The sequence below is a fragment of the Periophthalmus magnuspinnatus genome, chromosome 7 (assembly GCF_009829125.3).
Source record: "Periophthalmus magnuspinnatus isolate fPerMag1 chromosome 7, fPerMag1.2.pri, whole genome shotgun sequence".
NCBI lineage: Eukaryota > Metazoa > Chordata > Actinopteri > Gobiiformes > Gobiidae > Periophthalmus > Periophthalmus magnuspinnatus.
Genome location: NC_047132.1, coordinates 15,508,043 through 15,526,129, shown reverse-complemented (window position 1 = coordinate 15,526,129; position 18,087 = coordinate 15,508,043). Strand labels below are relative to the sequence as shown.

The 18,087-nt window shown below is 39.4% G+C and overlaps 1 protein-coding gene across 2 annotated transcripts in view; it reads left to right on the top strand.

Moving 5' to 3' along the window:
- Positions 1 to 474: 474 nt before the first annotated feature.
- LOC117373554 (forkhead box protein J3-like) overlaps positions 475 to 18,087 on the top strand; it is a 73,213-nt gene continuing 55,600 nt past the window's right edge. The window contains exons 1-4 of one of the 2 annotated variants that reach the window (XM_055222897.1): positions 475 to 771; positions 1,701 to 1,739; positions 12,755 to 12,907; positions 13,782 to 14,267. In XM_055222897.1, the coding sequence (XP_055078872.1) occupies positions 13,893 to 14,267 (375 nt within the window). In that variant the 5' untranslated portion in view covers positions 475 to 771; positions 1,701 to 1,739; positions 12,755 to 12,907; positions 13,782 to 13,892. The remainder of the gene's footprint in view (positions 772 to 1,700; positions 1,740 to 12,754; positions 12,908 to 13,781; positions 14,268 to 18,087) is intronic. The other variant, XM_033969609.2, reaches the window with a different exon arrangement.

Genomic DNA, 18,087 nt, shown 5'->3' with positions numbered 1-18,087 from the left:
TTAAACTTGATATAAGGTATGTTCGCCTCATTTTAGTCTTTCCATGTTAGGTCCTGATATGAACTATGGCACTCATCATACCGGTGTACGCTGACACTGCTCTTCGTGCACATCTTATATACACGTCAGGCCTATATTAGGAAGTTGAGAAAACTACTTTTTGAGGACTTAAATTGCCCGAACAGCCTAGTAATAGCGTGTTTGGAATCTGTCGATATTCTCTGAGAGAAAGCCCTTCTTCTAATCTCCTCTTTGCTCTTTACTTTTAGCCTAGGGGCCAGGGGAGACCACATCGTTTTAGGCGCCCGGTGCTCTCTGATGTACTATAGCCAGTGCCGTGCGCGCGGTGCATGAATCCGTCTCGTGCTCAGGCTCGTGCTCACCGGCTCACGAGCTCGCGCGGCTGCTGGAAGTAGTTCCGGTGAAGCGGCAGCAGCGTCAGCCGAGCGGCGCACACATTACGCACACACGGACCGGACAGACACCTCCGCGGTCTGTGCGTGTGTGGAACCCAGCGGGGTCGAGTCTAGTCCGCCTCTCTCATGACGGAGGAGGGCTGACCATAGCACCACCAGCAACCGGAACAGCAGGCAGCGGGGCAGCGGTCAGTGAGGCACCCGCGGACCGATAATAGTAGCGGGGCATACGGACGAGGACACACTGCTGCACGGAGCTTTGTCTACGGAGGGGGAATTTTCAAGTGGCGCCTGTCTGGAGCTTCACAAGCCGGGAATAGACACACAGATCCGGGTTCACACGGAATATTCCACGGTAAGTGCATGCAAAGGAATTTAAATTGACAGCTATGGGGGTTAGGGATAATTAGTCTAATTAACCAGAAGCGAGCAGAAAGCACAGAGTTCTTTGATGTCAAGGCTAAGTTCACTGTCACAATGCATAAGGTTTAGCATCCTTTAAAACATGGAAGTCAACTAAACAGGGCGACTTTTCATCAATTTACCTAGCTTACATTTTTATTTAGGCTAGAGAGGATACATTTTTGCAACCTAAACTATATATTTCGAGCTATTTAATATTATTTTAACAATAATAAAACCTCAATTAAAATAGCCACATTTAGTATTAGTAGGCTGGATGCAGTAGTTTAAGGAAAAGTATTTGGAACATGTACTAAGATAATAGCACAGCAATAAGTATATCAGGAGTCTTATGCTATGGCACTAAAAGCATGTAGCCTAAATTGGTCAGTCTGTTGGCTAGTTTTTAAATGTACATAGACCTATACATGTTCTTATTTATTCAGCAAATACCTATAATATATCTTTACTAGGATAAAAGTGAGGACACACAGTCAATTTTATTTTGAACAGTATTCATTTGAAGTGAATTATAGGCATATATGTGATTTTGGAGACACAGACGGGAACAATTGCATTATGAAGTGCCCCAGCAAATACAATAATACAATTTTGGAAGTACACTTCTATGAACTCAACTTAAGAGTAAGTTTAATATTTAAATTTTGTGTTCCTTGGACCTGGATACCATTCTATCTGCAAAAATATGCCTTTATATGCTCACCCCAATAATAGCCTACTAAAACTATACATTTTGTTAACATCAGCTACAGTTTTATCTGTACTTGCTTAAATCATCTTCAAGTTCTTCTGCAGTGTTGCTAGTTGACAGTTTTACTTGATCATTGTAACCTCTCCAGCCTTCTCCTCTCACCCTTCCAGGACCAGCGCTGTCTGAAGCCATTCTCCTCATCATTATTGGTACGAGATTTACTTGATCTTGTAAATGCCGTTGATTGAGGGTAATTTGGCTTTTTAATTGCTCAACAGCTGCCGCGCTCCCGTCTTTGATTGCTATTGTAGGCTTCTACTCAGAGCTTAAACGTTACAAAGAAAGAAGAAAAGAATCAGGAGAGTATCAATGTTGCGACTTGATTTGTGTTTTAGCATCAAAAAGGTCATCGTAATTAAAGTCAATGTCAGCTATGCTGAAAGAATGAGCTTCATTTTATAGACTTTGGAATCATGATTTATGACTCATTTGTGAGTAACTTTGATAAATATGAAGTCCATATGTTAACGTTATCCACATTGGAGATGATTATGTGTTTAAAAGTTTGTATTGAAGAAGACTTACAGACAGCCAGGGACTTCTCTCAGTGTTTGCCAGCTCAGATTTGAAAGCCAATTAAAATGTAACAGAGCAAAATGGGGATCATAAATTTTGTAGCAACAAAGTGTTAAAGCTGTTAGTGAAAAGTTTTTGAAGTGGGAGGGAGTCTGGGTGTGTTTACACTTGTCCTGGTTTGAGCCCACTTAAGTCCCGATGTGGACCTGTTTCACATCCTGGTTTAGCCCTGGTCTAGTCCACGTTTAAAGGTTTGCTCAGAGTTTGGTCCCCATTTTTTACAGTGACGGAAAGAATACTTTGAAAATGTATGTAGTTTCAAAATACTGAATAACCAAATTAAAATGTGTTTTTTAATGTATTCTGTTACATGGGCCAATCAGAGTACTGAATTATAAATACTCTGAATACTTTTACACCAAGTTGCATTAGATTATAGAGAAAAAAACATGAGATATATTTACAAACAGCTTGATTTTTTTGTTGTTTTGCATTAATTTATGTCTAATTAGAGACAAAAAAAATCACACATGCACACACTGCAAAAGCTGTGTTTTATTTTTTTCTCACTATTACTGTGAGAAATAGCCAGAATTGTATGATTTAATACCACCATGTAGTCTATTTTTTTAATTTAGGAAACTAACTGTATTCTGTATACCACCAAATGAAAGATTATAGTAGTAAAGTTAAGAGGAATACAGGTACTCCAAATTAGTATTCAGAATGCGTATTTTGGGTACATGTATTCAGTTACTTCCCAACACTGTGTAAATGCAATTGTGGAGCAGTAATACTTAATATATTCCCAGAAAAGGTGGAAGTCAATAAAATAATAACTATTTTATCGATACATACTTCATGCACAGTTTCATTATAAAAAACTGTTAATGTATTAGCTATAAATGTAAATGTTTTGACTGTTTTTCAAATTTTTTATTTAATTTTTAATCACATTTTTTAACACACTTTTAATACAATATACAAAATATACAAGAAGTGCATTCAGTAGAGCAACAGCAAATACAATTCCGCTATACGGGTATATTATTTATTACAGCCACAGTATCACCTAACTTAACAGTTGAATATTCTCTAGCATCATCCGAGATATATATGAGCTAGTAAGTATTGTAAATGCATCAGACCCTCAACTAACATGACTCATTTTCTCAATGGAAATTCCAGATTAATAATTTTTTTGTAAGACCTTCAGTTATTTGTGTGGTTTATTAAATGTTGCAACTTGCATATTTACCAAAGCAGGGATGTGTAGTAATGCCAATGTTATTTTAATAAATTTGAAAAGAACATATGGAAGAATTAAGTTCATGTATTTAAAAAATTAAATTTGGCAGTTCAAATAATCAGAGGATTTTAATCTGCACTAGTCAGTACCAAAGGTAGTTTAAGAAGCAGAAGTGGGTAGAGGAGCCAAAACAATTTCAGTACAGTTACTTCAAAATAATATTACTCAAGTAGAAGTATATTGGTCCAAGAAATTACTCCCAAAAATTTTTTTTTGGGGAGACGTAACATCTGAATTGGAAGGATAAAACTACTAATGCACAAAATCTGATATTTTCACAGGATAGACCACAAAAATTAGAAAAAAAACAAAATCTTCCTGAAGGAGGACACAACATAAAGCCTTTGTCACTAAAGACTCGTCTTTTACTTGAGTACAGTTACACTAAATATACTACTCAATAAGTGCAAAAGTGTGACGTCTGAAAACTACTCAGAGAAGTACAGTTTTGTTTTAATATGACTCAATTGAATGTAAATGTAACTGAGTACCACCCACCCCTGTCAAGAAGAAATATATGGGCCTTTTGATGGTTAGACATCCTTTCAAGTTTCTTTTGCACTTCTAGAGTCCAGTCCACCCAAATTTCCATCTTGTCCTCCGAAACGAAAAGTGCACGTCATTGAAATTCATCCTTTTATCTTGTCACAACTCTCTAGTCCAAAAATGTTGCTGTGATTTGAGAGAGAGGCATTTGGGAGACAGATCAGCGCTGAGGGCTATCATTATATTCTCATATTTTTGATGTAAAGTCATGTCTTACACAGCATTCGAGTGTCCATTTTACAACTTATTTTTAAACATTGTCAACAAATTTGCATCTAAAACAATGCAATTAACAGCTAACCACCAAAATGCCTGTACACTTCTAACAAATGTAAATGACTTGTTCAACTAAACTGGAGTTGAGCCTGGGAGCTTGGGCCCGCAGGTTTGGCGTCGCTCCCTGTCTCGCTTGTATTATTAATGCTATTCGCAACCAAACTTTTCAGTCTTTTAATCTATTTTTTGCAGTAAATTAATGAATTTTTAAAGAGCCGTGCAGAATACGGAGCTGTGGATGTGGGAGTGCGGGTTCACAGCTGAATTCTGCCTCTCCTGGGATGCTCCGTTGGGGGAGTTTGCCGGATGCCTATGTTTTATTTATGACAAAATGCGCCTTTTAGATTCGACTGGTGATAGTTGTTTTCCTGGTGGGTAGAGTTGGGAAGGGTCGCGGGCTCTACCTCAGCAGATGTTTGCAGGTGGGAGATTCTGTGTGGGCTCCTAAAGTTCAAGATTTTTAGGCGACAAAATAATCAGGATTCATTGAGGCAGAAACTAAACTGTAATTTAGAACTGATATTTATTTGGGGTTATGGAACAGTGTTACATAAAACCTATTTGATTGATAGTTTTATGAGGTGCAATATCACAAGAAAAAATTTACAACTCATCATCTGCCATATCCAGTCCAAACTCATTTTAAAATAGCTGTATGAACAAAGTAGTTGTAGCTGTGGATAGTTTGACTTTTTCCCATACTCAAAGAAAAATGACTGGCCTTGGTTAAAAGAAATGTAGATTATGTGCCAGCAGAAAATTTGTATATTATTAAATCATAAGGATTCTGTTGGGAAAATTAGATGACTATTGACTGCTGCCAAATTGAGTGCTACTATAAACTGTCCTGAGGTCAGAAAGTCTTTAAAACTGTACAACACAAAAATAAATTAGCGCTTGAATTAGTCATTTATTCATAACATTTTCATTTTGATATGATCTTTCCAATTTTGTTATTTAGAACTTTAAACCAGTGTATACTTATTCACCCTATTTATTCATAGTATATGTTTGTAATAATTTGTCATAAATAATCATTGCTCTCACCAATGCACACTCTGTGGTAGGGTTGGGCGAACTGTGATCCCATTCCTGTGATGAACTGTTAAAAATCGCCATATTGTCATTCACTTATGTTCTCTTGAATGCAGCTTGATATCCAGACACGTTTTTCCCACAATGCTGAGTTAGTGGCAGGTGGGTTTAACCAATTGCAATGAAGTGTGAGCTGTCAGAAGAAGCAGGTTCAAAGCAATATAAAGATTCTAGTTCTGACCCTGTTGTATTGTTTGTATTCTGGGGACCAGGTCAGCAATTTAACTCTGAGCTAGATGGCCTGTAGACATGGCATTAGTTGCACATTAAATTGCTTAGTTTTTTCTGTGTCCTTAAAATAAACTCAGATAAAACAAACAAACAAAACCTTTACATCAGCATATTATTCACACCAAATTTCTCTTTTATAATTTTAGCCAAAAGTCTAAAGGAGTCTTATTTAGAAAACATTATACTCCCTTGGCTCCACCTGACCATGATTTCAGATAAACCCATCTCTTCTGAATGTACAGGAGTTTTTTTTTTCTCTTCTTTCATACTGGACACTGGTGTGAAGGCCACAGAATCCACATCTCTCAGAATACAGCAACAGTATCTGGCTGTAATTGCTTAACTCGTCTTCTTTCAGTCCGGATCTCACAAGGGCAGCTGATTTTCCCTTGATACCTTGCATTTGCGTCTTTTCATCTGCATTTAATTTTTTTTTCTAAAGTGAAAAAGTAATTATGTTGTTGAATCCTTCCCTGTATGGACGTTTTCCTCCCGGGGTTTCAATGGGATATGACAGGGCACACAGTTTGAAGCTAGACTTTTTAGCTTTTCTGACATGTTCTGCCAAATCTGTCTCTACGGGAGCCTATTTTGTCATTACTGCATCTTCCACTGAAAATATTTTGATGCCTGCGTTCTCCTCCTTTCGTCAGACCATTCAGGGTTCTTTATTTTCTATTAACATGCATAGTGGTACAGCCTTGAAAAGCGTCTAAAAGCTTGCAACAGCGGGGGACTTGGGGCTCTAAGTGATGCATACAGTTGAATGAGTGCCGAAATCTAATGGTTGAACACTTTCTATCAGTCAAAAACCCTCAAAGTCTTTTCAAAACGGACAATGTTGGAAGTCGCGGCTATTCGTGAAGATGTGTGATAAAAATTGCTATAAAGAGGTGTATTACTTGTTCCAAAACAGCTAACCTTGCTCGTCTTTGATTAAGGCTTGCAGCTTTCATTGAATGCCACCTAAAACTACTCAATGAAAGCACGTTTTTAAAATTTGGATCTCACACCTGTTTTCACCAGATTTTTCATAAACCTCTTGATACACACAGTTTTAGCCAAAATGTCTTTTCAACATGCACATTGATAGCTTGTAATGTTTTACTACTTAACCAAGTACCCCACACATGCACTGCCAGATTAACCAGTTTGACATGGAAAAGACTGGATTTTTAAACTTTTAATCGATGTTATTCCTTTTTTTCACAAATTGGCAAACTGAAGCTGTCGACGTTAATATAGTTTGATTGCATACATGTTACCTTGTTGGTAGTCTCCAGGGTAAAAGTATTTTCAATGAATCATGAATGAGCTACTTAGATGTCCAATAATGTCAGTTCCAAATTTATGCTGTTTTGTTTCATTTACAATCCTGTATTTAGTCTCCCTGACAATACTAGACCTGTCACAATACCAAATTTTGAAGGGTGATATATTGCAGAAGTAAATTTAGATGATATTAAAGCAAATTTATGCCACTGATACAATAACCGCAAAGCTGATATGGTTAAAAAAAAAAAAAAAAAACATGAGCTGCAATAAATAGTAAATAATAATAGTTTGTTAATCAAATCTTATTGCATTGCCAAGAAATAACAACAAATTTCCCACCAGTGCCATCAAAGATGCACAGGATTGAATGATCGAGTCATTATCGTGACAGATGTATACCTGAAAATGCTTTATATCAGTCCATGCCGCCATTAGGTGATAACACAAGTGTTCCTCCATGTTTTCCATGCACAATTTAAAGCTAAATTTAGACTGCAGGTGCACCCTTCGTCTATGTATCCCCTTGGTTTTTTTGAGTACCTCTTATAGTACCCATACTACTATTGTTTTAGAAGATATTCTCATGACTCTCATTGATTATATGAGGCCATGAAACAGAGATTGATCTTGAGAGCTTTGCACCACTTGACTTCTCCTTCGCTATCCAGTGATCCAGTTGCAGCAACAACTAATCCATCTCTCTACAACTGAAATACTTTTGTGATTTTTTTGTTTTGTTTTGTGTTATAGTCGACCCAAGTCACCCATCTAATTGCAGTTCATTTTGATTTTAAATTAACCAAATGTAACACGTTGCTAACTTTTTCAATCTAAGTTATTATCCAACATTTACCCCCTGAGTAACAGATTACCAGTTTGCAATAGGGGCAATCCCAGCTGTGAATTCCCTCCACAACTACTTTAATCCTCCAATAACCTCACACATTTGCATTATTTTAAGGCCTTCCAAGGACTCCTGCATACTCTTTTCTTTATTCTATCCCCCCGGCACCTTGCAGACCTCCGCAGTTCACGACCAGCTTGGCACATCCCAAACAGCAAACATAATGCATATCTCTGAGGTTTCCCACTCTCTCTGGGACCGGTTGACTCGTAGGAAATAGGTAATTGGCTGCATCTCTCCTCCCCATAAGCTAAAGTCATGCCCCCTTTTCTTCTCCATTACTCATCAAGTTAAAAGCACAGAGGAGCTACACCATGCCATCATACAGCGACCGTCCCACGCGTTTCTCTCTCTCTCTCTCAAACCCAAAAGTTCGACAACAACGCGGCGCACAGCAGGTCGGGACTTGTGGCAGCCCCTATTTTAATGAGAGGAAAATAAGAGCTTGTTGTTGAGTGTTTGTGTGTCACCGCCCTCGTCCCCACCTCCTCGACACCCCACTACTGCTGCTGCTAAAGCTATACACAAACGCTACCTTCCCCTCAGCAAATAGGAGGGAAAATGGACTAATTAAGATGGTGTCCTGTGATTTTGAATGGGTGGGTTTTGCCTGTGGTCTTTCAGTGGCAGGGTCAATATTGGAGATTTTCGCTCATAGAAACTGCAGATTGATCTGGTTTACCACAACCAGATGATTAAAATTAAGTCCCATATGAAGACAGTTGTGACGCTCTAGTATTCTTGTCTTTCTTTTTGAACTTGGCAGATAAACTTTTTAATAAACTGCAATACCCCTCTTCAGTCCTATCACTTTTAACACATGTTCTACATTGCATTATTCCATTCTTCCCTAAACGTTGTGGTGGTAAGCTACTTCTGAAGTCACAGCTGCCCTGGGGCTGAGCGACAAAAACGTGACTGACAATTTTCACCTACAACCTCACCGAGCACCATCACTGACACACCACATTCAATCATACTTGAATGAAGTATATAACCCAATATGCACTGATCACTTTTATAGCATTCTACCAATCAAGCCTCAAGCCTCAAGGCAGTGTTCACCATGATAACAAAATCCCCAAATTATGGCAACACATTATGACTTGTTCTATTAAGTAAATTCTGCATGCTAAACTAATTAAACGTTGGCTCACCAAGGTTCTCTTTGCAGATGTTGAGTAAAGAGAAGGACAACTCATATTTTTGGCTTAATTACCTGGACTCATAACTGATGACTAGGGACAGAACACTTTTAAATGATGACCGTTCAAAGCTAGTTTAAATCATTAGAATTCACAAACCTCCATTGTGGGACCAAAGCTAAAGCAAATAATGAAATATGAAACTGAGGGACTTGGACTTGAAAAATTGTGACTCAACAACAACTGCTGCGCTCACATCTAACAGTTCTTTGCCAAATCCGTCTTGTTTTTGTCAGATCAGATTATTCTTGACCAAATATATATTTCATATAATCCCTATGTTTTTACACATGTATCTCTTTTACTAGTCCTTCTCCCTAAGCACCATCACTGATGAGCTCTCTCCAAAACATTCGTTCATACTCTTGCAATTAAGCATATTTTCCTGATTTATTTTCTCAGCGTCTTCTCGAGCTCCTTTCTGCCGCTGTTCGGTTTCTCTCTGGGGGATTTGGCGGCGCCAGGCATTGAAGTTTTACCTTGATTATACATATATACCGAGGTTCTGAATGGAGACGCGTGGGCCAGGAGTGGCTTTGTTGTTGAAGGACGAGCAGAGGTGACTGTATGGGGATGTAGATTCAGAATTCTAGCGAGGCTGCATCTACCGCGCCATTGTTAGCTGTTCCCTGGCAGCTCTTAAAAACACGGCCCTAGCTGAAACAAATTCTCTGTTGCACGTATTTCCATTAGTTTTATGTTACAACACCTATTCAGAAACTTTTCACGCTGCTTGCACTAAAATGTAAATCGTAACAAAATGCAATCTCATGAAAACTTAACTAAAAAACTCAAGTAACATCTGAAGTAAAATATATTTTTCACTCAAAAAGTCATTATTTTGAATTTGATAGAAGCAAAACATGTACAAGAAATAAGGCAAAAAATGTATACTACAACTGCAGCTAAAGCAGACAGGGTGGACAATATGGATATCAATATTTTTTGAGCCAGATCACATTTCACACTTTATGTACACTGTATTGTATGAAGTAGTGAAGTAAGTGAAGTAAATAAAGTAATTTACATTTGAAACTCAGAGCCTTACAGAGGATAATAAATTTGATAAGTCAGTGTGAAAAAAGTTAGCAGACAGGTTAATTAATTAAACAAATAATGAATGTCGATATAAAGATGTGATCAAAAATAGTAACGGGATCAGATTACAATTCGATTTGTATCACCATATCGCCGAGCCTTACTGTGGTGGACCTGAGCCTTCGTATCTCCTAGGAGTCAGCTCTATGTTCTCGCACCTCTAAGTTCCCACGTTTGTTGGGTTTTAGGGTAATGGTTAAAGTTAGGGCCTGTTTTTGAGATTATCTTTAAGGTTAGGACCAGGATGAGGGTAGAGGTTATGGATTTAGTAAAAAAAAATATATATATTTTAAATGTGAGAAAAAAGAGCTATAGGAACATAGAGCGGTGGGAATATAGGTAAGATCCCATTTCCTGTAGTATAACCTTTTGGATTTTATGCTGTATAATTTAATGTGTATCTCAAAAGCTTTACTTAGCATGAAACACTTCTATTCAAAACACCAGGAGATGGCACTAGGGCTTAAACGCTTAACAAATAAATGGTAGCTATAATAGTCTCAAATGCTGAACTATGTAGTTGAGATAATTTGACCACTGAAATTAGTTTGGTAGTGGTGGATGGCTTTTAAATATAATAATAAATAATTCAGGGAGCCAGGGAGTTAGAAAGGGAAGCAGGAGACTATGGATGTGTAATGTAGGGGAAGTTTATTTACCATCAGTACAGGACCCAGAGACTAGAGAATGACCCTATGTATTTTCATGGCTGATGCAGATACCGATTATTTAGAATACAGAGCAAGATTAGCTTTGCAGATTTTTGGGCAAATATACATAGAACTGATTTTGACCCACTGCCCTTTTTCTTTTATCACAAACCTTTAAGAGAGCAGTGTATCACATTTAGTGCAGTTGTCTCTTCATATTAAAGTGTTAAAATAAAGGTTTGTGTGTATGTTCTAGGCAGCAATTGACAAAAACAAAATATCGGTTTGTGCTGGAGATTTAAGGCCAATAGCCGATTCACTAAAAAGTCCAACTATCAGCCCGATATGTTTATCTCTACTAGAGACATTGAGGTTGTATTGTCTATTCAAATCTGTCCATGCTTCAAATATAGGGAATATTATACCTCTGATGACGTAGGCCAAGGTAACACGAACTGAGCTGGAGTTGTCCTTGGTAGTGCAATTTCCCTGTCAATTTTGATGTATAGGAGTGAAAGGCAGGGATTTTGAGTGCTGAAGAGGGAGATGGACTAAGTATGCTGATTACTGAAACATATGCAAATGAAACAAAACACAACTCCAGGTGTATGTTTAATGAGTATACGACAATCACAAGTTAGCTTAACATAATAAAGGCGCACAAATAGGTACTGTATCAAAGCAGATGACTGATTACGTATCTCCTCTGGGTATAAGATGATAAACAAGACTGCATTGTTGAAAATGATTTGAATACAAAATGTTGCCTTCATCGATGAGTAATATTACATGACATTCTCAGTGTCCTGTCACTGACTAAGAGAACAGAACAATCGCTGACTAACACAACGATGAAAGCCTTTGTCTTCATGAATCATATAAAACTGTTGTCTAGTAAACCTCCAAACTTATCTTAAGACTCAGGCCATATTTTCATTACTCCTTATCCACCTTGATACCTTAAGAGCGGACCTACCTATCCCCAGATACCTCCTCCAGCTCCTCACCTTTTTGTGTCTTGATATGGCATCACTAAAGCCCTAAAAACTTTGCCTTTCCACCAACAATATCTCAAGACATTACTATTAATACACTTTCTCTCCTCTCCTTTATCTTAGCCTTTCAGGTACATGCCACAATTCTACTCTCTCCATCTCCACCACAGCAGCAGAACGAACAGCCGCATCATCCTATTGAAGGCCCGAAACGCGTTGGTGTTTTTTCATTAAATCAGCCATCATCGAACAAGACTTTTTTATTATTTTCTAAATCCCACAAGTGCCTCTGTCCTGTTTTAAACGATACATGATCCTCAACCAGAAGAGCACCTGGGTGAAGCCCTTATTATTGCAACTGCAAAGACACTCAAGTAGCATTCCAGTAACTGGGCTTTGAAGCCTCCTCACCCTCTCCATTCACCTCCCTTCACCACTACTAGTGTCTAATCCCCAGAATTAGATATTTCATGTTACAAATCTACCATACTGTCTTTATCACAAACGCATTGCTTGTTTGTTTAAGCCTTTCTTGTTGACAATTGTTTTCATTTAGTCAGTTCTTGAAATGGCGAGCAACACAGTCCTGCTACACTTCAGGACAGCCCAGCCTCTAAAAATAGCTTTAAAATGAAAATCAATTTAGTTTATTTGCTTATTCTTTTGTTTTGCTTACACTCTCTGAGCCCAGAAGTTGGTAGGGATTTGACAGTGGACTGAGGAACGCCGTACGGAACACACCACTGGATGCTTTAGCTGAAGGCGGTTAGCTAGTCGCTCTCTGTGCTGCTAAACACTCCTCTCTCTCCCTCCTGAAGCTGGAATTCCTACCGCTCCGTTCCCCCCATTTGGCAGGCACTTGTGAAAACAATTCCCCAGCTTTTAGTCACTCGGCGGATCCAATTGCCATTTCCACTTTGCGGCGAGTGAGAGGCAGAAACAGAGGAGTTTTAATCTGGTTGGACACATGCCGCGGCCAGTCGAGTGCTGTTGAGATATTAATATCTTATGAGAGCTGTCTGGCAGAGGAGGATCACCGGGCTCTGTGTGTTTTTGTGTTGCAGCGGTGACACAGGAGGAGGAAGAGGAGGAGGTGGGAGACAAAGTGGAACTAAATGAAGACTTTGTGAACATGTGCAGAGGAAGGGCTCGTCCTTTCGCTGCAGAGACTTCCACAGATGCTTTGGCCCAGAGAAAGATGGAAACCAACGCGGAAAGTAAGTCATGCAAAACTCTTAGCATTTCTACATACATTGATTTCATTGATTGGTTTTGATTTGTTTTTCTTTATTGCACACTTGGTTCTATATCCAACCAAGTGAAAATTTAAACTGCTTTGTGCTATTGAATGCTGATTGAGATAAATGATTGTAACCTTTTCCATCACAACATCAACCTCTATTTAATGAAATAGTTGTGAGTGTGGCACAATGATTTCAGTATAATAGTCTTAGAGTGCAGTCTGATATGAAATGCATTCATCTTTGGACTTTCATTGTATTGGCAGTATATTTTCATTTCTGTTAATTTGGACAAGTTGGGAACATCTGGGGACCTTTCTGCAGATGCCGATCCTGGTCTGGAGTACCAAACTGGAAAATGTATTTACTTAATGGAAAGGCCACCTTAGCATGCAAGTCACTTTACCATGTGACTTGGGAATCAAACCTCATTCAATCTTTCTGTGGCATTTGGTCTTAGTAATCATCAACTCGGAGGGAGTCACTATGGAGGTGCTCTTGGTGTTTGTCCTAAGTCTGGCAAAAAAGGAAGGGTTACCCGATAGAAGACTGTATTGTACATCCTAATATCAAATCAATACAGGAATCATTGCAGTATTGATGATGATTTATAAGGAAAAGCAAACAGGAAAGAATTAAATAGCTTACTACTCATATGCATGTACTCTCAGTCAGTAAAAGTGCTATCGGGGACATCCCTATCTTTATTTGAACCAGAGTCAACTCCACAGTCAGCATTTGTGTTTGGAAAATATGTGTGCGAGTTAATATCTGTGTGTCTCTGCCAAGTGCGCTTCCTTCAGCCAAAACCCATGAAACACTCATAGTAAACAGACCTCTCTCCCTCCAGACTCGAGCCAATCCTGCAGCACGACTCCTATCGAGTGAGCCAATCGGGACCTTACCCAAGTATACTCCACGTACTGCTGACATCTGACCCCAAAAACAATAACCTGCCACCATGACCTCGGAGCTGGAAAGTAGTCTTACCTCCATGGACTGGTTGCCCCAGCTTAGTATGAGGGCTGCAATTCAAAAGACTGATTCTGGACATCACTATCACCATCATGGGCACCACCTGCATGGGCCGCATCACCTCATAGGGCATCAGCATCATGGGACGGGGTCAAAGAAAATCACACACCTGGATCAGAATACCACACTTGACCAGGAGGAGGCGGCACAGCACAGAGACGGGAAACCGCCCTACAGCTACGCCAGTCTGATAACGTTTGCCATCAATGGGTCACCACGGAAACGCATGACCCTGAGTGAAATTTACCAGTGGATCTGTGATAACTTCCCCTACTACAGAGAGGCGGGCAGTGGCTGGAAGGTAGGAGACTTTTAATTAACTTTAAGTTACTGTAAACAATATGGTAAGGATGCCAAATTACACAGATAGCGACTAAACATTTAGCATGAACCACAATGGAGGATTAAGCGAATGTCATTAGCAAATACGCTTATTTCTTTGGACTAAAGGTTTCATCATTTTGTTGGACAAGCTAGGTGCAATTATTTCAACAAAAACATTCAAAATTTTTGTCATTGTGACAATTGCCAAACATTGTATTAAAGCATGTTACTCATTGGCTTAACTTGCAGTGGTTGTCAACATGGAGGACCACTGGTTGCACAATGGCTTAGTTTCTTGATTAAGAACTGTGTTAGTCCTAGTTTGTGTTGGGAACTCAGTCAGAATTGTCTTAATGAGTCTTCATTTAATTTGATAGGTAGGTTACTGTTTAAGGTTTTTTACGTGGGCAAAAATTTTGTTGTAACATGATTGATCACAATCCAAGTGCAATTTTTGTTGTCACAATGAGCAAATTGCAAACCAAAAACACTTAGAAGTATATCCATTCTGTTTTCTTGTGATAGGGTTAGTGTTAGTGTGTCAAACATTTGTGTGATGAACAGGTTTAAAATTATATATATATATATTATAAGTTGCAACAGTTGGCAATGAAGCATAAGGAAAACTGTATCCCATCCAGCTGTAGCCACGACTGTCTCCTTGTTTTTTAATACACTAAAATCAGATTTAGTTATCGCCTCCAACCACACACACACACACACACACACGAACCCTTTAGTGAACTGCGGATGATTGGCACCTGCACTTCTCCCCATTCAGATGCCATTATTAAATCCGTATGTAAATGTAGCTATGCAAATCCTTGGCTAATGTGAGCACAGAGGTGGCACTGATACCGCCAGCCAAATGAATAGGTCCCTATGGCTGCGTCTGGGGGATTCTCTGCCTTATTAGCGAATAAGCAGTAGATGGATGCCGCTCCTCCACTGACACATTGAAAAGACTGTCTGCAAACGCTCAAACCAATTCATCTTTTTGAGAGCGGGGACATATTTCTACCACTCATTATTTCTCACATTTCCAAGCTTTTTACTTCTCCTTCTTGCTTCTCATACAAATGTCATGCCAAAGAAAGCTAGACAAAAAGGTTAGGGAACAGGAAACCGGCTTGTCTTGGCAGAGGATCCTACTTGCATGCACTCAATTAGTTTTCCCTTCACAGTGGTGGTAGAAGGACGCAATGTCTTGTCTTAGCACCGCATATTGGGTTGCCAGGTTGGTTCAGTATCTGGTAATTACAAGGCGCGATTCATTGATTCGTGTGTGCTGCTGCATTCAGGTGGCATCATTAAAAAGCAAGGTGCCAAAAAGAGGTGGCATTGTGGTTGTGGACTCATATATTTCCTGGCTTCGGATCATGTTATTAAAGTTTGGTGAGAGATGTACTAAAGTCCACAGTCTAAGCAATGATAAATATTCATTCATCTTCTAGAGGCAACAGAAGCCTCTGCCGCCAGCTTAGGTCAGCGTACATGGGTGCCAGACAATTGTATGAAATTAATATTTGATTTATTTAGTTAATTCATTGGCCCTACACTTAGTGGTGATAAGCCATGGTGGCTCGGTAGTTTGAGCAGTGATCCTCCTATCTGAAGTTTTGTTGTTGTGTCCTTAGACAGGACACTTCATCCACCTTGCCTAGTATGAAAGTGCCGTGTGCATTAGTGATTGGTGGTGGTTGGAGGGGCAAATGTCACAGATTGGCAGCCTCACTTCCATCAGTCTACTCCAGGGCAGCTATGGCTACAATTTTAGCTTACCACCAAGTGTGGAGTGAATGCAACTCCAGTTTAGTGCTTTGAGAGGCTTGGACAAGCCTATAAAGCACATTACAATTGTAAAGTATTATTATTATTACTTATGAAGCAACTGTTGTTCTGGAGCTGATTGACTGATACGTTGCTGCCCATCTGCACCAACGGCCTCTCTAACTCTCTGTCTCTCTGTCTGTCTCTGTTTGTATGTCTGCCCCCCTCTCTCTCTCTCTCTCTCTCTAACCACCTCCATCTTGCCCAAGGACACAAACCAGACATAAATATCCAACATGTTGAATTCTTATGACCCCAAACTCGTAGAGAGGCTAATCAGTCTAAATGTGCAGCTGACTGACACAATCACAACCCATTACGTAGTCTTACACGTTCATACAGGAAAGGTAGGTGAAGTGACTTGCCTGAGGACACAACAATAGTTTGCAACTCTGGTAGCCACTGCTCCTTCATGTTAGCTGACTGTCTTTGTGTGTTCTTGTATGTCTCAATTGTCTATACACCTTTGACCCCAAACACACACTTCCAGGAATATCCCAGCAGGTGATGATGCTGAGATTCCTGAAGAGACTGGAAACTTTTGGCTTCTTCTTTGACCCTTCACAAACAGTGGGGTTTGTATAGACTTGGAGTTACATAAGCCTGGTTCACTTTGATTCAGGTGCAGATCACAAGTCCACAGACCACAGCCCAGATTGACACGTGTGTTAGGGACGTCAGGAGAGAATGTGCATAAAAACTCATTTCAGTTTTAAGTGTATAAATTGAGGAATTTATCTTCAGCACATACTGTTCACTCATGGTTTGACCTTTCCTGCTAATGTAGTTTAAGTAATTTTGAATATATATATATTTCATGTATTTGTGCTGCAGCTTATAGCAACAAAAGGCTGACGTTGTCTTTAAATATATTTGGCAAATGCGGTCAGTTAACCCAAAGATTTATAGTTTGCTACATTGCCTGTGCTACTTGCAATGCATATTATTGTGTTCTTGGGCACGACACTGGACACTTGCCTGTTTGAAGGCTGGTTATTGGTGCTTGTTTAGTTTAGTTAAGTTTACACTGTACTATGATCACCATCAGAATGCAACAACTTATGACCTTTTCAACAATAAACAAATTAAATACTACCAGTGCAAGTGTCCATCGTACATTACATAGGGTTATATTCACTAATCCTCTGTTTTGGACTACCTGTAGAGTTTATGGTCTGATTACAGGTTGATGGTAGATTCTACAGATAAGGTACAGCATGAGTAAACTAGCTTTAGGTGCTGGAGGTGGGTTAGCTGCTCCACATGGGTGCTGCCGTGTGGTGGCGGTGGTGAGGGTGCAGTATAACCGCAGCCCTGGGTGGTGGTTGGTGCTGTTTTGTGGAGCTGGAGAGGAGGGGGGGCCTGTTGTCTGCGAGAGGGAGTTTGCACCCAGCGCACGCTCCAGTCTGCTCTGTATGATAATGTGGAGCACAGAGTTTAAACCAGGACACCGCCTTCACATCTACAATAGGACTAAACCTGGACTAAATTTGGATCTGAACATGGACTAAACAAGGATTGGAGCAGGACTGGACCAGGACTTTTCCTTGGTTAACCCACTATTTAATCAGTGTTTAACCAGGAATACATCAGCAGGACTAAGTAAGTCCCAAACAAGCTTTAAACCTGTATGAAATCAAAACTGGACAAGGGACAAACCAAGACTCAGAAACCATAAGAAAATATACAGTAAAACAGTGGTAAAACTTTACATTTCTCAGATGGACAAACATTAAATGACAACCTGTTTTCACAAAGACTTGAAAGTTTGAATCTAGTTTTAGTTGATGAAAAGTGATGCCAACTTAGTGTAGTGCATCTATAATACATTTAATCATTCATAAATACAAATATAAAGTTATGACTATTGTATTGCGCAGCATCACAGGCCTTCTTCTAGGTACAAAGAACGATATTTGTTCCTTTAACCTTACCTGGCCAGCCAGAACCACACATTTGACAAAACT